General features: G+C 41.4%; 3 protein-coding genes across 5 annotated transcripts in view; 2 read left to right on the forward strand and 1 right to left on the reverse strand.

The window, feature by feature from the left end:
* Nucleotides 1–6,964, forward strand: part of rock1 (Rho-associated, coiled-coil containing protein kinase 1) — a 30,916-nt gene extending 23,952 nt beyond the window's left edge. Inside the window, exons 23-33 of one of the 2 annotated variants that reach the window (XM_073491071.1) lie at nt 122–287; nt 413–506; nt 580–668; nt 901–1,092; nt 1,204–1,369; nt 3,365–3,435; nt 3,576–3,664; nt 3,762–3,840; nt 4,003–4,264; nt 4,479–4,686; nt 5,305–6,964. In XM_073491071.1, coding sequence (XP_073347172.1) covers nt 122–287; nt 413–506; nt 580–668; nt 901–1,092; nt 1,204–1,369; nt 3,365–3,435; nt 3,576–3,664; nt 3,762–3,840; nt 4,003–4,264; nt 4,479–4,686; nt 5,305–5,308 — 1,420 coding nt within the window. In that variant the 3' untranslated portion in view covers nt 5,309–6,964. The other variant, XM_073491070.1, reaches the window with a different exon arrangement.
* A 445-nt stretch (nt 6,965–7,409) lies between these two features.
* On the forward strand, nt 7,410–13,241 carry usp14 (ubiquitin specific peptidase 14 (tRNA-guanine transglycosylase)). Its single transcript, XM_073491074.1, has 16 exons — nt 7,410–7,638; nt 8,540–8,685; nt 8,801–8,833; nt 8,932–9,036; nt 9,696–9,799; nt 9,964–10,022; nt 10,110–10,240; nt 10,352–10,432; nt 10,525–10,607; nt 10,755–10,869; nt 11,078–11,143; nt 11,237–11,329; nt 11,415–11,543; nt 11,670–11,730; nt 11,933–12,040; nt 12,173–13,241. Exons 1-16 carry the CDS (start codon nt 7,623–7,625, stop codon nt 12,316–12,318), a joined length of 1,476 nt encoding a protein of 491 aa, XP_073347175.1. The 5' UTR covers nt 7,410–7,622; the 3' UTR covers nt 12,319–13,241.
* A 40-nt stretch (nt 13,242–13,281) lies between these two features.
* On the reverse strand, nt 13,282–20,267 carry thoc1 (THO complex 1). Of its 2 annotated transcripts, none has more exons than XM_073491073.1 (21): nt 20,184–20,267; nt 19,878–19,951; nt 19,715–19,775; nt 19,562–19,631; nt 17,803–17,921; nt 17,659–17,707; nt 17,473–17,568; nt 17,295–17,377; nt 17,129–17,202; nt 16,893–17,001; nt 16,641–16,775; nt 15,896–15,996; nt 15,734–15,800; nt 15,535–15,585; nt 15,340–15,410; nt 15,139–15,234; nt 14,831–14,896; nt 14,469–14,552; nt 14,193–14,340; nt 14,003–14,087; nt 13,282–13,714 (listed from the first exon to the last, which is right to left on the reverse strand). In XM_073491073.1, exons 1-21 carry the CDS (start codon nt 20,229–20,231, stop codon nt 13,437–13,439), a joined length of 1,965 nt encoding a protein of 654 aa, XP_073347174.1. In that variant the 5' UTR covers nt 20,232–20,267; the 3' UTR covers nt 13,282–13,436. The 2 variants fall into 2 exon arrangements, with proteins under 2 accessions (XP_073347174.1, XP_073347173.1); XM_073491072.1 differs by having other exon boundaries at nt 14,810–14,896.
* Between the last annotated feature and the right edge of the window lie 3,451 nt (nt 20,268–23,718).

The raw sequence follows: 23,718 nt of genomic DNA on the forward strand, positions 1-23,718 counted from the left end.
TTAAAATTGTTTTTTATTTCGTTCTGTTTCTGCTGAGTTATATATGGTCTGATGAAAAAACCGATACAAAGCTGAAGAGACAAGGTTATATAACTTGAAACGTGTTTCATCCTGGACAAAGGGACTCTCTGTCGGCCCAGCTGGATCTGACAGTGACGAAGGCCGAGTCGGAGCAGCTTGCCCGGGCACTTCAGGAGGAGCAGTACTTTGAGCTCAGCCAGGAGAACAAGAAGTCGGTTACTAGACATAAGCAGGAGATTGGGGAGAAGGAGGCTACTATTGCACGGGTGAGCAAAACCTATATTGTCTCCTCCCCTCCACAATTTATACTATCTTGTACTTTCAGTGAGATGCAACTTTATGTATCTGAATTTTGAGTGTAAATACTGATAATATTGAAATTTCTCTGCAGCTTGAGGAATCTAACAAAACTCTGACCAAAGATGTGGAGAACCTCAGCAAAGAGAAGGCGGAGTTGAATGAGAAGCTTCATGCTCAGGACGAAGGTACTGCCCCTTCTGTCTCTCTGTTATTTAATAAAATTACGTTGTTGTACGAGCAGTCTCTTTGTCTTGACAGAGTACGAAGCTCAGAAGGAAGAGATTGCAAATACAATCAAGGCTAACTACGAGAAGGTCCTCAACACAGAGCGCACGCTGAAGACTCAGGTAAAGATCCATCTTTTTTATTTCAGAAGATATTTGCAAACAGTAGCAGGGTGTCTTCAGGTCCTTAAAAAGTCTTTAAGCTTAACTTCATAGTGTCTTTTTACTATATACTTGCTCATACCTTTTGGCAAAATGTAGATTACAATAATCTAATAACCATTTTTCTACGTAAAACCTACCTCCTGGTGGTGGCCTATTCTGGCCTAACTATTTACCTGCTTCAATTTATCAGGCGGTGAACAAGCTGGCAGAGATCATGAACCGCAAGGACATGAAGCTTGACCAGAAGAAGAAGGGCAGCACCGCCGACCTGCGGAAGAAGGAGAAGGAGAACCGCAAGCTTCAGCTGGAACTTAACCAGGAGAAGGAGAAGTTTAACCACATGGCCATCAAGTACCAGAAGGAGTTGAGCGAGATGCAGGCGGTGAGTGAAAGAAGTCTCAGGATACTAGAGCTCAGTAAAATAAAACAAAAAAACCCCCCACGTTTTTAACCACGTTTTTTAAACCACGTCTCTCGGCTTTTCTGCCAACAGCAACTGGCGGAGGAATGCACATATCGCAATGAGCTGCAAATGCAGCTGGACAGCAAGGAGAGCGACATCGAGCAGCTTCGGGAGAAACTGAACGACCTGCAGCTGCGCATGGAAAACTCTAGTGTCACCAGTTTGCAGACAGATGAGACGGACAGCAACATCGCAGGTAGGGTCACCACTGGGCCTAACTGGACACTGCTGCTGTTGATGCTTTACCTTGCAGAGGAGACACAAGTCCCAATGTGGGATTCTCCTTTGACTATTAACTCTGTCTTTTTCAAAACAAACAATGATGACGCTTTTATGGGTCTTAAAAAAGTTGTTGTTTGTGTTCCGATATGTTGCATCCGTGTGTTCATTAGACAGAAAGCAACAGAGGTCCTCTTGTTTTTAATATCCAATTACAATACAAATGTTAAAGTTGGAAAGATGTGCTGGGTTGATAATGTGCGTCCACTATTCACTGATTGAATACCAAACTTAACCGTCCTCCTCGTGTTTTCTTGCTGTATCTCGCTTTAACATATTTCAGTAATTCATTTTGCAGTTTTCATTTTTTCGTATGACTTTCCTAGTTTTGGTTAAAATAGTTGCCATTTGGACGAGATTTAAAACAAAAAGTCCTTTTTATATGTAACAAAAACAGTCTTACAGGAGTTTAAATGGTTGTTTTGTATTTGGTCAGCTTTGTACTCTATTCCTTGGGTACCTTTTTGCATTTAAATATTATTTCAGGTAACGTCTTTTGTCCTTTTTAATCCGTTTGTTGCTCAGTTTTGAGGACGTTCTTTCAGGACAGTTAGTATTGATTCAGCTTGTATATTTAAGACATGAAAAGCAGGCGTTTACTGAACCGACTGTTCAACAGGTGTCTGTGGTTTTAGATATAGTTCAAAGCCACCCTATCATATTTAGTGCGGTACATAAACAGTTCAGAGTTCATGCAGGTAAACGCCTCTTATTTACAAATATGGTCTGTTTTCATACATGCTGGTGTCTGTGGTTAAATCATTCTCTCTTTATCCCCCTCATGTCCAGCCGGTTCTCCTTGCTCTTCTTATCTTTGTAACTTCTATATCTTTCCCTCTGTGAGTAACTGAGTGGACGAGCCTCTATTGCCTGGCCTGTGCAGCAGCTGTTGTGTGGTTTTTTGTATTTTCGCTCCCAGTTTGTTAAGTATTCTTTTCCAGAGGTGAGAAAACCACCTCTGTTTGGGGGAAACACTTTTGAAAGAAGTCTGGTGGAGCGGAGAGAAAAAAATACATCTTTCCAAATTGTCAAAACAATCTGACCAGCAAAATACTTACTTTCAAATCAATTGGGACGTTAAGCAAAGATGCTGGTAGTGAATTTGCTTAACGTCACGATGGCAGCCCTAACGGTAATGTAACCACATCAGAAGGTTACCATACTACACCCTGCGTGAGGTTTACCGCCTCACTCTCAGCACCTTTCAAAACGTGTCTTGAAACTGAAAGAGCTGTTTTCATTTAAATTCACAGCACCGTGTGCTTCAAACACTTCAACACTCTTATTGGTTGTTCTTTTGATTTGTCGGCATGTTCACCCAGAAGTACCGCTCGTTTAGACACGAAGACCTCCCTCACAATGTCACCTTTAGTAGACGAGTCCCGCTTAGTTCACCGATCCCGTTTTAACTTGTGTTGTTTGTTGCAGCTGCATGTTCTTAAAGATATCATTTAAAAAACCAAATAATGTGTGAAACCTGCAATGCACATGGTTGTTTCTGTAAGAGGAGTGAGTGATGAAGCTTACTGCGAGATAATAAATAAATAAATACTAATTCCTGCTGCAAAACTAAAAAACTTTTAACATGATTTGGAATGATAAAATCTTACATGCTGTAAGAAGGACTTACCCGTATGTGATATGTTCCTCCTGCATGGAGTGTGCAGCAGCAGCACCAAACTCGGCTCTTATCACGTTACTCCAGTGCAGTTAACGCTGGCAGAGCTCCTTAAAGGGCTTCACCTGGTGTTTGGAAACAATTATGATCTTTGTCACTTAACTTTTGATTTTCTTTTCCCCCAGTTGAGTTTGGATTTTAAAACACTGCATGGCCTTTTTTTCTGCAGTGCATTTAGTTCGCCGCGTAGATCTCTAATTTCTTCTTCCGTTTTGCGTCTGGGCTGCTTTTCAGAATCCAGACTGGAGGGTTGGCTGTCCATTCCTAACCGTGCTAATATCAAGCGATACGGATGGAAGAAGCAGGTATGTCGTTGCTTATTTTGAGTCTCTTCTGCGCTCCCGCATTGTTTAGAAGTTTGTTATGGTTTGTTGAGAATGCTGCCAACCCCTTGAGGGCAATATCCGCCTTCCTCTCATTGTCCTTCCTCTCAATATTTTTTCAGTATGTGGTGGTGAGCAGTAAGAAGATTCTGTTCTACAATGACGAGCAGGATAAGGAACAGTCCAACCCCTCAATGGTACTAGATATCGAGTGAGTATTTTCCCCTCCCGTCTCTCCACAGAGGCCATGTTGTAAATGTAAATGTTATTGAAATGTAATTGCTAATTTTGTGTCTTTTTTTTTGTAGCAAATTGTTTCACGTGAGACCGGTCACACAAGGAGACGTGTACCGAGCTGAGACGGAGGAGATTCCAAGGATATTCCAGGTTTGAGGCTTCTTCCTATCCTGGAGGTTTCTCTCCATTTTTCAGCATCAGCCTGGATGTCGAAATGTCAAGTCAGATTCTGTGAAGCGCTGCCCGGCCTCCGAAATGCTTATTTTAGCGCAGATTTGTTTTGACGTGGCCCTCTTCTCCGTCCGTACTCAGATTCTGTATGCCAACGAGGGAGAGTGCAGGAAGGAGGCGGACATGGAGACGGTCCCTCAGGGCGACAAGACCAACTGTCTCCCACACAAAGGCCACGAGTTCATCCCCACGCTATATCACTTCCCTTCCAACTGCGAGGCCTGCTCCAAGCCTCTGTGGCACGTCTTCAAGCCGCCTCCGGCCCTGGAGTGTCGCCGCTGCCACGTCAAGTGCCACAAGGACCACCTCGACAAAAAGGAGGACGTTATTGCTCCTTGCAAAGGTAAAGTGTGCCGTCCGGGGTCGTCAAAGCTGGTATTTTAAACCCTGCATTGTTTACATCCATGTTGACTAGCTAGCAGTCTTCTTTTATGCCTGTCTGTTGGCAAATTGCAGCATATCTTGGTTTGTCACTGCCACCAGTGGAATAACTTGAAACTTTGGCAGGAACATGTTTTGATTCTTGATCCTCAAACACTCCGTGTCACTCCTTCCAGTAAACTACGATGTGACCTCTGCCCGGGACATGCTCCTGCTGGCCCTGACTCAAGACGAGCAGAAGAAATGGATCGGCCACCTCGGAAAGAAGATCCCCAAGACTCCACCATCCACATTTTCCAGAGCCTCACCTCGTTCTATGTCCACTCGCTCTGGACCGAACCAATCCTTCCGCAAGAACCCTAAAAGCAATACAGGAAAGCTGAGGTAACTTGACAACTTGTGACTCCCCCCCTCCCCCTAATTAGATAATTGCATGACATACAACAAGGCACTGTAATGTTGTTAAAGGCAGTAAGTGAGGGTGTGCTGCAGTCAGAAATCTTATTTTATCCCATCTGGTGGGCTGAGATGTGGTCGAGTCGGTGGCGTGACCTGCTGTTTGTCTCCTGTGTTGTAGCAGAGCGCAGTCCAGCCTCCAAGCAGCAGACACAACATCCAGCACTTGTTGACAGGAACTTCTTCAGAAAGTGTTGATGTGTTATTTTTTTTTTTTTTAGACTTTTCTCTTCAAACTTGTCTATTTATTAATTGTTTACTGGGTGTTTCTAACACGAGACACTTCCTGGTTGGTCGTTTGGACTCTGGGCTCTTTCCAGTTGACACTTGGGATTTTTCTAATTGGCACTAATGTGTTGTTGGGTTCAGTAACTAACTTAAAGACTTACTTTACAACTCTGGTCAGGATTGTCCGCTTAAAGGATTCACGTTACCTGTCAAAGGTGTTAACGGCGTCTGTAAACCAGCTTTTCCTGTTATGTTACTAACCAAAGTAAAGATATTGTCTCTCTTTTACTGGACACCTGTCTCTGCTCTGTCTTTCAGCTAACCATCTGAACCGTTTGGATTTTTTCTGGACTCTAAACTTTCCCTCCTTCCTCATCCTCAAAAACGGAGAAAAAAAACAACCTGTATTACATTTTAAAAAATGTCATTAAAAAGAAAAAAAAAAATCTCAATAAATTACCGGCGCTGGAAAAGTCGCAACACACGTCAGACACAAAGGCATCACGGACACAAAGAGGCCTGATACCACAGAGAGAACCGTCATCCACATCAACAACGTGCACATCTCCATTTCGACCAGGAGATGGCGCGCTCGTCTCGAACTTAAGACGGACAATGGAGCGACGGAGGGACTGATGTCACGGAGACGTCCCGGCGTTTCATATCACACGGCAGTTATGATGGAATTGGGAAGGTAAAAAGGGGGTTTCGCTGGGACTCCTGCAAAAGTATGTGTTCAGTTTAAGGTACCGTCATACAGGGATTGCAGATGTGCAGTGAGTGGTTGTGTCTCAGGGGTGGAATATGAATATCTTATTTTGTAATTTCTCTCCCCCCACCCGACAGATACTCGAGCTAAATGCAAACGTACACACAGAAAAAACAAAACAAACGACTGATGCCTTCATCTAATATCTCTGGCCTTTTCTGCCTTTATTCTTTCTCACTCTGCGAGTCACTTATCAGGTTTGGAAACAGAGTATTGGGACATGAGTATTAGATGTTTTTGAGTATTGAGTGAGGAGCATGCAAGATCATCATTTAAATCTATGCATTATTTTTATTATTATAATTATTTTTATTGCTCCAAGCCATAAGGAAAAATTCCATTGTAATGGCATATAGGAGTCCTAAAACTTAATTGATTTTTTTTTTTTTTTCTGTTTGTTTATTTGGTACATTGTCTCTGTAATATTTTTTTTTTCTTGTATTGTTTATTTTTTTGTAATGTATTGCCTTACATTGATTCATAGATAAATGGTTCAAAAGGAAAACATTAAGTTAACAAATGTAAAACTGCACTGTTTGAATTGTAAATTATTTGTAGAAGACTAAACAGGTGTAGCATTTGCCCCACCTAGTGCCTTAACGTTTGGATATTGATTTTACTGCCATATCTGTTGTTCTTTTTGTTTTTTTTTCTTCTCTTCCTTCTCCAAAACAAGACAAATCTTAACTCTTCCATCGTTTATTTTTTAAGAAATCACCGCACATTTGTGGTTTTATCGGAACTTCTTTTCTCTGGTTTGAGCATATAAAGTATATATATATATATAAATATATATATTAGATTACCTCTTTATGGACACATTGCAATAGAGTTAGTGTGTCAAAATGGAAAAAGAAAAAAAAAAAGAAGGTCCCCAGACTCGGTTCATATCACGCGACAAATTTTCGGGATGGTGTTTACCTAAAGGCGAGCCTACCTGTGTCGATGATTGTCCTTGTTAACGATTACAAGTTGTTTCTCTAACACGGTAATGTCCCATTAATGCAAACCCCCCTCCCCCCCACAGTGTATATAATGAGAGAGACATAAGGATTATGGAAATACCTCCGCAATCTTTTTATTTGTAACTTTGTTCAGTTAAAAAAAGCACTGGAACTATGATCTACTCTTGTCTTGGATAATTTGCATGGTTAATTGCATTGGAGTCCGCACTGATGGATATGTCAATAAACATATCTCTATCAATAATTGTTTACTACTTACTTTTCACTACAGATACGATACAGATACATGTTTCCTTACGTCTGGAGCGAGACGCGTAGGCCGGAGCCTCTCTGCAGCCCTACAGTACCTCATTATAACACTGTTCTGCTTCTGCAATGGGTCTGTTGCAGCTTTGATCATGTTTGTAAAGCCCTAAATATCAGACTGTACATGGATCCATCCCAAAAATCTAATTACTACAGTTGAGGTCATTGCAGTGTAGAAAACCTGCACACACTACACAGAGAATGGGAGGAATAGGGGCTTCAGGGGGCCCCGGGGTCCTCCAGCAGGTTCATCCATCAGTGCTGTCTGAGTAACGAGACAGACGGGCCAGACTATCACCTGCATCAGTCCTGGTGACTGAACAGACCTCACAGACAACATCCCCGCCTCATAAACACTGTGATTAATGTGGCTGAGTGATCTGTGCGGCGGATCTGGGTGTGTGTGGTGTGCGTGCGCTGCATGCGGCAGGATGACTAGCAGATGTCAGAGCGCATCGATAAGTTCCCAGCGTGTTGTTGCAGCGTCATTCTGTTTGAATGAAGTTCAGACCGAGAACTAGCCAACTCTTCATTCGCGCCCCGGTGGTCTGAAACAGGAAAAAATAAAGAGTTTGGGAAGTTAAAGGTTGCCAAATATGCCGGTGTTTACAGGTATGATGCTGTTTTAATACAACACGTTCAATGCCATTGGAATTGATGATAAAAACACGAAACCTTACACGTGTTTTTGTGCTGTAGCGTAAATTACATTTAGCATGCTAGCTTAGCTAGGTTTAGCATGATGTGCAGTTAGCATGCTAACGGTAGCCAGCAGTACATTAGCCTTGTTAGGCCACTGATTGAGTTAAAACAAAAAGCAATAGCTCGAGACAAGAAAACATACAAAAGTGTCACGTCGCTTTGACTTTGTTATTGTCCGTTCGTAGAGTTTACAGAATGTGTTTAGTGACGCCGGCTATGCTAACATGCATCTGACAGAACAGAAAGTAGCTAGCTACTGCCGCTAAGTGTCAGCTAGCTAGCTGCGTTGTTGAGTAACAGTTGACGTTAAGAAAGGTGTTTTCATCTAGTTATTTAAAGCTATCGTTTCTCAGCACAACTCTTACGAGAATAAACTAACAAGAATACATGTCTAATGTTTTACCGGTATGAAATTATCAGAATCACGCCTTTTACTAGCGCAGGTAGCTTTGCTAACTAAGTTAGCCAAATCATGAGTGTACACTTTACTAGCTTTTGACTGCAGCTGCGGCTTATTGGATACCAGCAATGCTTATAGAGCAAGAGTTTACCTTTTTACGTGCCAGTAATCTTGTAGTGGTTTCTAAAACGTGTAATCAGCCGTGTTAACTCATTACACTGACAATCAAGCAGCTATACATTAGCGTTCACACAATGCTTTTAGCTCAACAGTCAGCTGAGTCCATGGTGTATTGTATTGTTGCTAACCAGATGCTGTGTCATACATGGCAGCAGTCAGACAAAGTTATGCTGCGTACCCTGGGAAGCTAACATGTGGGCATGTACTGTACCATCCCTCTGCTTCTTCCAGTAAATGTGAAATGGGGCAAAGAGAAGTTTGATGCAGTAGAGCTGAACACTGAGGAGCCACCCATGGTGTTCAAGGCTCAGCTCTTTGCCCTGACAGGAGTTCAGCCAGACAGACAGAAGGTGATGGTGAAGGGTGGCACTCTGAAGGTACAGACACACACAGCAGTCAAGATCTTGTGAAAAAACACTCCATGTCCACGTTGTTGGTATGCATCATGTAATTGTTTTTAAGAAGCTAACCGGTGTCCTGTCCTCGCTCTAGGACGATGAGTGGGGAAACATTAAACTGAAAAATGTGAGTATGCAACACACCTCAGGATGCATACAACAGGCACCTCTTCATCCACAAACAGGCATGTGAATTTTTTGTGTGTGCTTGTGTTCTCATCGCAGGGGATGACTCTGCTGATGATGGGCTCTGCCGATGCCCTGCCCGAGGAGCCTGCTGTCCGGCCCATGTTTGTGGAGGACATGACTGAGGAGCAGCTGGCCTCAGCGGTGAGTAAGCCTGAAAATTATCAGTACAACTAAAACAAATATGGTGATTGCTGTTTTCTGCGCTGACGTGGCCGATCAAACATTTTCCACAATATGATGTTTACCAAGCAGAGAACATAATAAACTAATTATACCGTATATATCCACCTTTCGGGAAATGCAACTTAGTGCGGTCAGCATCTGTTATGATTTTAAGGAAATGTCTTTTTTTTTTTTGTCTTTTCATTTTTTTCTGAATGCTAACTACATGTAAACTACAAACTGCTGTGTCACTTGATTTTCTGACGCTGTTTAGTCTGCAGTCTCATCTCGGTTTGGAAACTTGTCAGTTCCCCACGACAGAGCCGAGGGAAGGAGAGGAGCTGATTCGATTTGTCTCTGACGATGCCAGCTCTTTCTCGAAATCCAAACAAGCGTAATTGTTTTATGCGTTAGCAGGTCCTCGAGGCAGGATGGCTCGCTGTAACCTCTCAGCACTGCTTGAAACTCTGGGATACCATAAAAAAGCCTGTAAAATGAAAGAGGAATTGAAGTGTAGGGGTGTAACAGCAGATTAAGGGCCAACATCTAACTTACTGGGAGCGGATGAAATGAAAACAGCCACACTTTAGTCACCTTGATAGTTGTAGAGGGACTCATCCCACTCTTGTCGTCTGTAGATGGAGCTGCCTTGCGGGCTGACAAACTTGGGTAACACCTGTTACATGAACGCCACGGTGCAGTGCCTGCGCTCTGTGCCAGAGCTCAAGACTGCACTCAGAAGGTGAGTTTTAAAACCCTAAATATAAAGGAACGTTGTGTTTAAGTGGTCTACACTGATGGAAAACACTGCTTGAAATAATCTGGTGTTCTTTAACTGAGGACGTGTTCTTCCTTCCTGTTGTTTTTGTGGTTTTGCACTTGCTGAACTCGTCGCTCTCCTTCTAGGTATGCAGGCGCTCTGCGATCTTCAGGGGCAAATGCGCCATCACAGTACATCACAGCTGGTATGAAGCGCAGTGAATTATTAATGCGATTGATTGATGTGGGAAACTAACTAATGCATGTATATGTTTTCACCTTTGCATCCTCAGCCCTTCGTGACTTGTATGAGACCATGGACAAGACCTCATCAAGCCTGCCGCCCATCATTCTGCTGCAGTTCCTTCACATGGCCTTTCCACAGTTTGCCGAGAAGGGGGACCAGGGACAGTACCTCCAGCAGGTCAGACACTCACTACTGATACAGCCGCGCCTTGCGTCTCACGCTTACTTTCTTATCAAGCGATGGGACGTGGTCTCACTTCTTGGCGTTGTTTTTCTTTTGTTCTCTCAGGATGCCAACGAGTGCTGGCTGCAGATGATGAGAGTGCTTCAGCAAAAGCTGGAGCCACTAGAGCCAGAGACTCCCATGGAGGTAAAACGTTGATTCTTTATGATGACAACATGTGTAACCGATGAGCTAGTTGAGGACAAACAAATAATCCCTTCCATTTCTTCAATCTCCAGACCGACACTGAGAGTGGAGCTGCCTCCGCCTCTTCAAAGAAGAACTTCATCGACCAATATTTCGGTGTAGAATTCGAAACTACGTATCCTTGCAAGCGTGCCTTTGTCGATTGCATCTTTCTGTATTTTATCCTGTTTCAGTACGGTTTGGGTCATTAAGGGTGGTGCGCGGCGACACAGCAGAGGTCTCGCATTGCTTTGCTCGGCTTCTTCTTAACTCTCCCGTTCAGTATGAAATGCACAGAGGCTGAGGACGAGGAGCCGATCAAGGGCAAGGAAAGCCAGCTCCAGCTCAGCTGCTTCATCAACCAAGAAGTCAAATACCTTGCAACAGGACTGAGGCTGGTACGTATCAGACTCTGAAATGTGCTGAAACACAGCAGTGTCTCTTTTCTACCAGGAAGCCGTCACTGTTTCTTGGAAGACTATACTTGGATCTTACGTGTTTGTCCAGGTTTAGTCAGAGTGAAAGCATACGTCAGACTGGCTCTTGGTTAGTTTGTCTCCAAGGTAATGAGGAACAAATCCTGTCTCTGCCCGTTTTTCTCTCCAGAGACTGCAGGAAGAAATCACAAAAATGTCAACATCCTTGGAAAGAAATGCCCTGTATATAAAATCTGTAAGTGTTTCCTTTTACCTGAAATTTGAAGTGTTTTTGTTTCCTGCTGTGAATTTGAAACGTACGCAAACCCATCCTTTTCCCATCCTCTAGTCAAAACTGAGCCGTCTGCCGGCCTACATGACTGTTCAGATGGTCCGATTTTTCTACAAAGAGAAGGAGTCCGTCAATGCAAAAGTCCTCAAGGTTCGTCTTCAGTCACAATTATCTCTTAATTAACAACAGGCCTCTATATAACGTGAATCTCAAAGTCTAACATTTTCTTTTGAAGGATGTCAAGTTCCCGCTCATGCTGGACGTCTACGAGCTGTGCACCGCAGAGCTCCAGGAGAAAATGCTGCCGATCAGGTCAAAGTTTAAGGAGGTCGAGGACAAGAAGTTAGAGAAACAGCAGCAGAAGGTGAGGCCGATCCACGCTGCCTTTTTACCTTTCATGCTAAAATGAGCGGCAGTGTGGCTCCCACTCGGACCGTGCAGTGTGATTATTAGTCGTGTACAGTATCTCACGATTTTCTTTATTTGTTAGATTGTGAAGAAGCCAGGCGCCGCAAAAGAAGTGAAATACGAACCTTTCTCGTTCTCTGATGGTATGTTGGGACACAACAACGACATCCCCTGCACACGTTATAAAGGGGGAATCTACATTAAAACACACCATAAATGTCAAATCTCTTAAGGTTTTAAAGGCCCTGCAAAATGTAATTGGTCCCACACTTGGGTATCAAGCGACGTAATGAAATTCGAGGGTTGCTTTTCAGGATTTGTAACACGCTGCTGTTTCTCCTGCAGACACCGGCTCCAACAACAGCGGCTACTACGACCTGCAGGCTGTGCTGACACACCAAGGCCGCTCGAGCTCATCAGGTCACTATGTCGGGTGGGTCAAGAGGAAAGAAGGTAACCGCAGACACTATATTCAGCACGTGTGTGTCATCACGTAGATGAGTCATAAATCATAAAACTGTACAGGAAGTGTACGCAGATGTTCAGGAACTTAACGTTTCCTCTTTTTCCTGTGGCCTCGGTCAGATGAGTGGGTCAAGTTTGATGATGACAAAGTGAGCGTGGTGTCTCCGGAGGACATCTTGCGACTGTCCGGCGGCGGAGACTGGCATATAGCATACGTTCTACTGTACGGCCCCCGGCGGCTGGAAATACTTGAAGAGGAGCAGTAGCCGCGGAAGATTGCCTAGAAGACAAAGACGACATCCAACACACGTACAAATTGCCATTTCCAAGCACTGTCTGCATAGATGTGCAGTAAAACTGGTGTCTTTAAAGATTTGATGACCTTAATTTTTTTTTTTTTGTTTTGTAACCAACACGGATGCTTGTAAAACAAATTCTGTCAAAATGGTGTTAAATATTCAACATAGTGGGCTTTGAAAATAAGAGATATGACGAGAGGCAATCTCTGGACTGGATCCTTGAAAGAGGTTTTTGAGTCTAGCTCTGCAGTTTCATTAAATGTTTTATACACATTGTATATTTTTTAAAGCCTTTGATAAGGTGCTCATATCATAAAAAGCAAAATATTTCTCTTTAGTCATTTAATCAACTTGTACAAAAAACGCCTAGCCGGGCTGTTGTCCTCGACACTCTGGCTTGTATCTTAGATGTATTATGGAGATTTTCATGTAACACTGTAAAGACTCGCCCTTGTTCACCTGTTGGCCCTCTGGGAAATTTGGGTTCAATCTCAGGTCTTTTCTTAAGTGCTTGGCTCGCGTCATCTCCTGGAATTGTTCTCGGATGTATTGACAGATGAGGTTCTTACTGCCAAATCTTCACTAATGCTTTGTTGGGGGTGGGGGGACTGGTTCAGAACAGGTTGCCCTTGCGGTGAACTGTGTGCAGTTAAATAAAGACTTGAGATTCAACTGTGATGGTTTACTGGACAAGCCTTGAACGTTGTTCTTTGCCGACACTGATTTCAGACATCTGTACCATTAAAATGCTATGCTTCACTTTGTTTCTCCTAGCAGGTTTCCTCATCACCCTGCCACAATGTGTAAGACCTAACCATCACCACTCTGTAATAAGTTATTGACTGATCGCTTTTCATAGGTGGTGAAAATAAACTTATACCAAAATGTGAGATTCTTTAATGTGAGCTTGGGATCAATGAATGATCTAACACGTGTTTTATTAGAAAAAAAAAAACATTTATTGGATTTTCTACAGTGAAAAAACTTGTTTCAACCTACGCTACATACAAAAATTTAGTCGACAGTTTTTGGTATGAAAAAAGGATGCTGCAACAAAGTAATGGAAGTACTGCGAACGGTCTACTTTAGGCCTCATTGAGGCTGTCTGCAATCTGGGAGAATCCTGCAGCATTAAGGGCGGCGACCAGGCTGTCCACGGTAGCTTGTGTTCCCTCTCTGTCCTGCCAGGCTACGAGCAGCAGTTTGGCCTGCATCTCAACATCTTCGCTGTCCGTTTCGATCTCCCGCAGCTCTGCCGCCTTCATCTCTAAATGAGAAGCCAACGCCTTCCACTGAGCCCCGAGTTTGGCTGCTATGTCGTCCATCTGCTGGTTCGTCACCATCTTGCTTTGTATGCTCGGACCTGGAAGAAAACACACAATAAGGACGATAAAAATAGATTCTTGATCTAAAACGGATGGAAATGAGCAGATGTGTGGAGGATGAGGTGATGTAGTCATTAAAACCAAGATGTAAAAAAATACAGAGGTCAAGCAGGGGAAAGCAGAATGAGATAACTGGGTTGATGCATATTAGGGTGTAAACAAACGCTGAATGGCATCCTCAGTTGAGCTGTAACTTTAACTAGTCCATGAGCAGATGCACACTTCCTGATACAGAAAATGGTTCCTACATGAAAACGTCAACTCACTGTCATTGCTGTCTTTGAGTAGATTGTCTCCATTATCGTCGTCATCCTCCTCTCCTGTCTTGATCTCTTCAGAGGGGATATCCTTCTGCATGTACAGAATGAGATTAGATCAGCATTTGTCAATGGTGTGATCATCATGCAGTCTTTTCTATAATGATCAACAGTGTTTTGAAAGTAAAAAAACCCTCACCGGCAGTTCTTTGGCCAGTTTGCTAACCATGCTGTCTAGATAGTCTGCCAGGCTCTTGAACTTTTGATTGGTTGGTTGAAAGAAGTGGGGACTTCTCCTGGACAGCAGCCTCAGAGCGCGCCAGCCGTAGTTTGGGTTACGCACAACCCTGTGTCGATTTACAGGAAGAAACAAAAAAGTCACACAACCATACATAGAGACAAACAGGTAATGGAAGCCAGTGGTCATCTTGTGGGGAAAAATCTTGCAAACTGACTTTGGAAGGAGGAGACTTACTTGTACTCATCCTCCACCATGTTAGCAGGGTCGGCCTGTTCGATGGCCTCTGCAAAGAATTCGTCCAGTGATGGCATGAACTCCCTGCATGAAAGACATCAGATTTATTAGCAAGATTTAATAATCATGATCAAAACATTCAATCAAAAATATGGTAAAATAAACAGGGTGAGTGTAAAGACATTCTGTAAACTATTTCTCATAATGGCATTTATGGTAATGATACAGATGTGATGATATAGGCATTGAGAGTCTGGAAAAATACTCTTAAAAAGCTACTGCATGGTTCTGAGCATATACAAAATGTAAGAATGAATATGATTGAAGATGGGAACATATACCTGCTTTGCTGACCCACTGACCTGCTGTCTGACTTGCAGGCCTCCATGTTGTCTTGGTTCAGGTTCCAGAGTCGAGTCAACTCGTCACTGACAAAACACACAAAGAGCTTGATCAATGATCTTCATAGTCTAAAATGGATTAGTAAAGACTGATCTCGCAAAACACCTCGATGTGTCTACGTTCACACTTTGTTCGAAGATATTTTAGGAAGATGGACGCTTCCTATTACAGGGTTCAAACCTGACAATTAATTTAAAAATAAAAATCTCTCATCTTATCTCCTCATCTCTGCGCTACTGTTAGACCACCCCTGTATTAGATCACCTACTTTCCCATGAAAATCTTGCGGTCCGGCCCCTTTCCGAGGAAGTCTTCTGGAGCTTGTCTTTTCCTGGTGGGTCTTTTGGGTTTGTCATCTACCGTCCTGTTAAAGAGGGAACAATTGCTAGCATGAGCTCACGTACCTCATTGTTTTATGGTTAAAAAATGGACTTATCAATGTATCAATCAAATAAAATAACAGCTGTACCGTTCTTTCACAAAGCTCGGGCATCCCTCATTTTTCCAGCCGTTCCAGTTGTCCTCTGTGTTTAGGATATGCTGTCAAATGATGATAAATGTCACCAGTGTGAGGGGAAATCTAACAACAAACTTATCAGAATGTAAATGTAAAGATGAGCCTCAATTAATATTTAATAGTCAGTATTCCCAAAACATAGCTTACCTCAACCATTGTGGCAAACTTGTCTCCTTCAGGAGGGATCTCTTTCAGAAGCTACAAGGGAACAGCCACAGGTCAGCACAGCTCAATGAATACAATAAAAAGAAAGACTCCTCTTTCTCCTTAGCTTCTGTCAGCCTATAATTATTCAGGTAAATCTTACCATCAGAATAGGTGAGATTATGTGTAACTTAGGACTGACCTGATAAACAAGTTTAGTTGTCTCTTCAATCCACGCAGTCTGATCATCATTCAGGACACAGCTGGAGCTGTACAAGGACAAAGAAATGTAAAATGTAAAGCCCCAACAACAAACAACAATTTGTCTCCTGTTCTACAAGGTCAGAGCAGAGACACGCTTCACCTTTTGAACTTGACCTGACCCTTCAGGTACTGGAACAGGATGAGGTACTGCAGTAGAATGTGCCGCCTGAAGTTGCTGTCGCTGAGCTGGAGGTCCATCAACTGGAGATGAATGAAAGAAGAGGACGTGAGGTCAGTTGGCTGTCTACTGGCTATATTAGCCCATATGCACCCCCCCTCCCTCCTTCCCCCAACCTGGACTGTGTCCTAACTTAATACTTGAATACTGGCTGTAACTTTAATACTTAATACTCTAATATTTGCCGTTGATCTGTGTCTCTCCTACTGTTTACATTATTCTCTTATTTTCTATTGTCCATATTTAATGCTGGTTTTTAGGCTTTAGCCTTGCACTGTAATACTCCTTTGCACCACACCATGGCACACATTCTTTTAGAGCACCTTACAATGCACACTGAATCAGTCCCTGCCCTGCCACTGCAAGCGTCTCATGCTTATACATTTCTTTTTACATTCATGTGGATATTTTATCATCCTGTTTATGTTGTATGTGTATGTTGTGTGTGTTGTTTATAAGCTACTGGAGACCTTGAATTTCCCTCGGGATCAATAAAGTATCCATCTATCTATCTATCTATCTATCTATCTATCTATCTATCTATCTATCTATCTATCTATCAATCAATGTGCAACACATATCTTTGAGTGGGATATTATCCTTTGAGATAATAGAATAAAATGATTTGAACTGGTGATTATTGTTACAGTAAAAAGAGTTTCCTCACCTTCTCACTTGTTAGAAACTTGGCAAAGTAGACATGCTCTCCACCAGATGCTCTCAACTCCTCCAGCTTCCTCTTAGAGGCCTGCATGTCATCCAACTTGTAGCTCTTAAACACTGCCAAGGTCTCATCTGAGTACTGTGAACGACAAAAAGGAATTAACATCTGCGGCATCTATTTAGGTATTAATGTGATCTGATCAAATAAAGAGCAAGGGGGAAAATGTTCCTCTGCTTTAGTGCCCGGGCGCATTACCTTAAGGAATGTCATCCAAGAGAATTTCTCGTAACACTGCACAGGGTTTCTGAAGTAGTCCTGCAGCGTCCAGAACTTTCTGTACAAGTTGTAGTCGATTGGGATGGAACTGAAAGTAAAGTTTGAGTCAGTTTTTATGAAATTAAAAACAGTAACAATCAAAGGTGTCATTTAAATAATAAAAAAAAAAACATGGTCAAACTATATTGTGTGTTTTGGAGCATGTCTGTCACTACCATGGCGCAGGAGCATCATCCTCCCCCATTTCTCCTTCCTCCACCTCCATACCATCCTCCTTTTCTTCTGTGTGCTATAAACATGGAACCATAAAATATGATTAAACTTCAATTTTCTGATTAAAAATTAAATTCTCACAGTCATTATCGGGTGTCTAAATTTTACCTTCTGGCCCAGAGTGCTTTCTTGTTCATTTTTGTTGAACACTGTTATGTTGTCCAGGTTAAACTGGCTCTGTAGATTGAGACCTGAAATAAACACAAATGGCAGTGCGTAAAAAAACAGTGCAATCAGACATGGTTGAAATTTGTTAAGAAATAAAATACACAGATGCTGTTCTTACCTGATTTTTCAGACAGAGGGAAGAGACGTGCCAGGAAAAGCTGGATTCTTCCACAGAATACAGTATTCTGAGATTTGGACAGCCTCCTTAAAAGATCTATACAGATTTAGAGGTGTGTTACAAACAGCTTTGCCCTGTAAACGTAAAAAGTCTTGTTCATTAACAAGAAACAAATACTATCCTTACCATTACACATCCTCAGCAGGTAGTTCTTCCCGGCAGTGTAAAAAGAGTTCTAGGAAAAAGGGAGAGAAGAGACATGGTGATCAAATGATGTATATTATGCTGGAGAAATACTTTACGTTTAAGTTTAGGCTGTAGCTCACTTACCGATTTCCAAGTGGAAACATTCTCCTCAACGAAAGAGAATATTTTGTCACATTGGTCGAGAGGGAGGCAGTCCAGTACGTCTCCCAGCAGAACGAAAGGAGTCGTAGCAGAACAGATACCTACATGAAGAGAGTGAAAGACAGCTCGATCAACAGATGTGTTGATCTTTGTGCAAGGAGAGAAAGCTTATTGAGGCTGTTCAGACCCGTTATCAACAGATGGACAGCTCTAAGTACAGGTGTGAACGCCCCCCAAGACACATTTGAGATCCGATCACTCAAACCACATGTGACAACATTCTTTTGTTGTATATTTTTGGCCTTTTCATGGCTTTTTATTTTTGATAGAGCAGTTGAAGAGTGACAGGATACGGGATGAGAGAAAGAAGGGGTATGACATGCTGCAAAGGGCAACACGTCGGATTTGAACCCTTGGGCCGCTGCAGCGAGGACGCAGCCTCTGAACATGAGCTCCATCTGAGCTCCCGGGGCAGTTACTCAACTGACATCCTACGCAAAATAAAAAGGAGAGGCTACAACAACAGGCAGAATTCATTACAAGCTAACTGATTTTCATGTGATTTTAATTCACTGTTATGCAAATTACGTGTTTGGACTCTCATTCTGATTATTCAGATCACTGTTATCTTAGTATTAAGGCCATATGAATTGGATTTGAATCTTGAGGAGTCTAGAAAATCCCACCCCTGAGAAGCAGAGCAGCAGGGCTGGGTTGAGGGACGATTTTACTCAGGTTTTGGACTCAGGAAAAAACCCCAAATGTGGTCTTATAAGGAATGAAGAAGTAGATTTAGTACGGCCTGAACACTAGGCTGATATGAATGATGCAACTCAAAATATACAAAATTTTAATGGAAAATGTAGGTTGTATACAGCTTTGAATGTCCAAATTCTGTTTTTGTGAAAACATATTTTGCTTTCTTTCCTTTTGCTTATTGTTGTGTACAGTATGTGGTATCTTTCTTCGGAGACAGAAGGTCAACTGCTCGAAGTCTAATATGATCAGTGCTTACTGAGAGAATACGCAGTAGGGTATTGAATCAAGTTTGTCTGTAAGAAAATAATATTTTGTGAAATTAAAATGAAGCATTTGTTAAACCAAACAACCCTGTTTTCATTTTTTGGAACCGTTCTAATTAATAACAATCTTAATAATATTAATAACAGGGTCATTCTACAGAAACGTCCACTTTTGGAAGGGCAAAATGTCTGAAAATTGACTTCCTTTACTAACATTTAAAATTAGATCACATTATTCCATAACTCATTGACTCTATAAATACACAAATGTAAGCTTAATGACCTCTTTAAAAAGAAACATTTTAAAAATGGTGTTACCCATAAGGAAAGTAACACCAGTGACAATATTCATAAAAAATTACATTTTACAAAACAGCTGTTATAGAGCATCAGTTATGTATACATTATTGCATATTAAATGGTGGAAAAACATGGTTCTGAAGCAGTTCTGTGGTGCTTGGTATGATAAATAATTCATTAATAAACAAATAGTGCCAAGTTGATGTTTTAAGGGGCAGTAATTGTTAAAATACCGTATTGTTTTAATATAAAACATGAAAAAAATGTAAGTCTCAAACAGAAAAATAAACATTTCAATAGAATGACCCAACAATAATATAATACCATACAACGTAATTGTCACGTTGGCAATATGAATGATATGAAAGAAAACCAAACACTCTTTCATTCATTGTTGTCTCTCTCACAGAGTTACATACCTTCTGTAACTGCATCAATACTCAGGTAGATGAGAGACAGGTAATCATCACAGCTCGACTTCTGCTCAACCTGCAGACAAAAACGCACCAATTTCAGGCTTTCGTATACAAACAGGTTAGTTAAATGATGTTTATTGTGCTAATTTGACTTACAATCTGATCACCAAGAACACCTCTCAGCGCCTGGTCAAGTGTGGTCTTCTTCTCTGTCTCACTGTAACATGGCAGACAGAAGTGAAATGTTTAACCGGGTGCAAAACGAGCGTTATTAATCTGTCTCCAGAGCTTGTACAGAAGCTGAATCAATATTACTCACTTCCCAGGGATCTGATTGAAAGCATTTAGCAAATGCTTGCCAGTTTTACCAGATAGGGCATGTCTGGCAGACGCCTGTGGGTGTGTGAGAGGGAAAGAGAAGAACATTTACAAGACGAAATTCATCACCAGGATAGCGTTTCTGTTGAGTTAGCTTAGCTAGCATTAGCTACGAGAACACCAACAGAACAAGAACAAGCAGTAACTTGCATCAGTAAGCCCGCCGTCTAGCTGTGGTTTTAATGACGGTATACAGTGTACAATAACACGTCTTTTGATAAAGAAAGGCAATTTTGCGATTCCTCACCGTGAATTTGTCTTTAGCGTCGAGAAAATTAAATAAGGACGGCGACATCTTTACGCCTTAGCAACCGGAAGTGACGCCGAACTTCTTCCGGTTTGTTCAGGTTTGTGGAAGGGTGCGTTCAGGAGCTCTCCGATCCGAAATAATATAATACATCCATGTGTTTATCTCGCTAATATCGTACAATTATGAATAATATTTATTATTGTCTTTATTGTCTGCAGCCAGCTTTTATGGAGATAATTGATACCTGTATAATATGTATTTTGTATGTTTTTATTTATTTTCTTTTTCTTTCTTTCTTTCTTTCTTTCTTTCTTTCTTTCTTTCTTTCTTATTTATTTATTTATTAATCAATTATTTTTTGTATTGTTTGTGTGTTATGGCAGTTATGTGACTCAAGTCATTTGCTCCAAGCCTTACTTGCAGTTTCCTGTCTTTATAAAGAGAAAAGACTAGAAAGAAATGTAATCAAACAAAAACAAATAACTTTAGAAAAGCTTATGTATTTCCTAATTTCTGAAAAACCTAATATCTAAAAAACGTTCTCTCCTCATCACTTTTAAACTAACAGCCAGACTAAAAAAAACATAAAAACATAAACTGAAAACAAAATTATCACAGGCACATCATTTCAGTCATCATGTCTCATCAAGTCTTTAACTTAACATAATAACATAATTTTGTCAGTAGTTGGTGGAAATGCATTGTGACCTTTAAACCAGAGGGCGGCAGTGTTGCACACCATTTTATGTCCTCTACATTTAAAGCTGTCAGATCATGCACAGCTTTGTTTGCACAAATACAATACTAAGTGGTGGCTGTGAGTGTGTGTGTGTGTCTGTCATGTACTCATGGCAGAATAAACATGAATGTGATGATATTCCCTCTGGCGTTGTACATCACATGGACATGCAGATACTGAACACCACAGAGGTCACAGCAGTCATATTTGTGTGTGCACACTTGGATGTGTTATGGGAATACAATTTAAATTACAATCACTGAGCTGCAGGGGGCCTGATTTCTTTGATAGGATTTAGCTTTTCAACAATGTCACACAGCACATTAGAACCAGCGGTGCATTTAACCGCAGCGTCAGTCAATAAAGGCCCAATCCATATTTCTTTTAGTTAGACATAAACTTGCCTTCTATTCACATGCAGAGTTGACTTAATTATCATTTTATGGGTTTAAAACTAAGCCCGTTTTAATCAGAATCAGACTTTATTCACCACATATATAAATGCAAGGAGGTTGTATTGACAAACATTACTGATGTAAACATATCTTCAAGAACACCAGAAAACATTAAAGGAAAAGTTCAACAAAAAGTGAAAATTTCAGTCAGTCTACTCACCCTCATGCCGATGGAAAGTCAGGTGAAGTTTTGTAGGCCACAAAGCATTTCTGGAGCTTCACAACAAAACAGTGTTGCAACATCCTCCTAAACAACTGAAGTTGATGGGGACTTGTTTTAAATTATAAAAAGAAAACTGAAAAAAAACAACCCAAAACAATAAATAATCCACATCTCCAGAGGCCCAGTGATCCCAAATTGATTTGAAAAGACGTTATTCACACCCTTGACGTGCGAGTTCATGCACGCACTTCAGACAGGGTGCGCGCTAATGTTTTAGCTTAGCAGCTACAGTGAAGATTTTGGCTTAAAAGAGAGTGTAAATAACGTCTTTTCAAATCAATTTGGGGTTTCGAGGCTTCAGGAGACGTGGATTACACAGTGCAAGCTGTATGGAGTCATTTTATTGTTTTTATTTATTTATTTATTTTTTACAGTTTTCCCCCAGTAGTTCCCATCTTCTTCAGTTGTTTAGGAGGAATGCTGCAACACTGTTTTGTTGTGAAGCTCCAGAAATGATTTGTGGACCACGAAAGTTCATCAGCATGTGTGTGAGTAGACAATGACTAAATTTTAATTTTGGGGTGAACTTCTCCTTTAATAACCTGGCTTTGGTTGTTGCCATTTGTTTATTTATTTATTTTTATTGTTTATTTTTACAGGGACAGCGCACAATTAAAAATAATTGCACCAGAGTTGGCTAGCAGCTAATTTGCATCTGTTGTCTCTGTTAGTTGTTCGCCTTTGCTTTAAACCATCTGTAAATCTATTGGAGAGTGATAGCAGGTTTAAGTCCCTCGTTTTTAATTTTAGTAGTGGTGACACTGGTCTATATACTGTCTGAATCACTCACTCTGCCTTTTACTTTCCCAGAATCGATGTGAGCACTTTGGCCTGTTTTGATCTGTGTTTACGAAGCAGTTTCACGGGTCAAGACCTCTGTAGTAGTTTCTAGTAGTGGGATCATTCACCCTCTGCACCCTCTGACATGTGTTTACAGCCCTGCTGTTACACTGACTGTTAACTGAACTTGAAGGTGTTGTGCTGACGTTGGGAGAAATACACTAAAGCTGTGAAATTGTAGGGCAGTAGTGTCACGTAGAAAGAGCTGAGGGATCATTTTCATGACATCTGTGTGGCTGCATGGTCATAAAAAGGGGAACTAAGAACTGTTTTACTCTGCAGTTTTGATTGGCACCTTGTTACCCTAATGCACAGTTCAGTTCACAAGATATCTATAGCTGGGGCCCACAATCTCCCCCCCCCCTTGACACAATGCTTATTGAACCGTTGCCAAAAACTGATGAAAAGCAGAAAGGGAGTGAGCATGGCGGGTAACTCTTGGGTTGCAGATAAGGGCCCGGCATCAGTCAGTATGTGGAGATGGGGTGAAGAGGGCTGATGGGAGGGGTTAAGGTTAAAGGCACGTAGTCTTTAAGTTGGAAATGTTACTCTACATGTGCATACTAAGGAAGACGTGTATGTGCCTTTGAGTGCAGGTGTTACTGTATATATTATCACCCCTCATGTTCCTTCTGAGGATGTAAATCTTTATGAACAGGTCACAGATATATCGGTTTGTTTTAAAGAGCCTCAGTAATGTCCTTAAATAGCTGGGCACCGCAGCTCTCAGCAAACATTACTTTAAAGGGGCACTATGTAGTTTTGGAGAAGAAGGGTCCGCTAAATATGAACAAAGATGCCTTCACCTAAACTACACAGTGCACCTTAGTAAGCAGGGCAGGACAGTGTGCGTGGGACTTGACTTAAAACAAACTACAGTGCCCATGTTAACTGTAATGAAGGAATCACACTGACATTGCGGCACATTGATCTGTTTTAAATAGTCTTTGGACACAATCTGCGCTATAAACAAGATTTTTGATGCACTAAATGCTTGTGTTTTCTCAACTTTTGACTGCTGTTGTTGAGTTTCTGCAAACTTGGATCTTCCTGTCTTGATATTTGTGTGAGGCTAACACTTAAATTCTTGCTTCAGTGCAATGTATTTCTACCTTTAACAATCAAATCCTATTAAATAAACATAAAATTCTTCCTTCAGTGAGATAAAACTTAGCCTTTATAAAGGAAGGAACATTTATGTTACTGTGATTCTTATTTAAGGAACGCTCAATGCGTAAATGAATAGCTCAGAGTTAAATGAAGGCTTATTTAGTC

The sequence above is a fragment of the Pagrus major genome, chromosome 21, assembly GCF_040436345.1.
Source record: "Pagrus major chromosome 21, Pma_NU_1.0".
NCBI classification, from domain to species: Eukaryota; Metazoa; Chordata; class Actinopteri; order Spariformes; family Sparidae; genus Pagrus; species Pagrus major.

Excerpts from the sequence above, each read along its gene's own strand:
- thoc1 (XM_073491072.1), bottom strand. The coding sequence starts at position 20,231 with ATGTCGCCGTCCTTATTTAATTTTCTCGACGCTAAAGACAAATTCACG. Across the intron at positions 15,997-16,640 it reads AGTTTCTAACAAGTGAGAAG|TTGATGGACCTCCAGCTCAG; the intron begins GTGAGGAAACTC and ends ATTCATCTCCAG. Across the intron at positions 13,715-14,002 it reads ACTCAAAGACAGCAATGACA|GTCCGAGCATACAAAGCAAG; the intron begins GTGAGTTGACGT and ends GTTTTCTTCCAG.
- usp14 (XM_073491074.1), top strand. Across the intron at positions 10,023-10,109 it reads ATCACAGTACATCACAGCTG|CCCTTCGTGACTTGTATGAG; the intron begins GTATGAAGCGCA and ends TTGCATCCTCAG. Across the intron at positions 11,731-11,932 it reads ACCTTTCTCGTTCTCTGATG|ACACCGGCTCCAACAACAGC; the intron begins GTATGTTGGGAC and ends TTTCTCCTGCAG.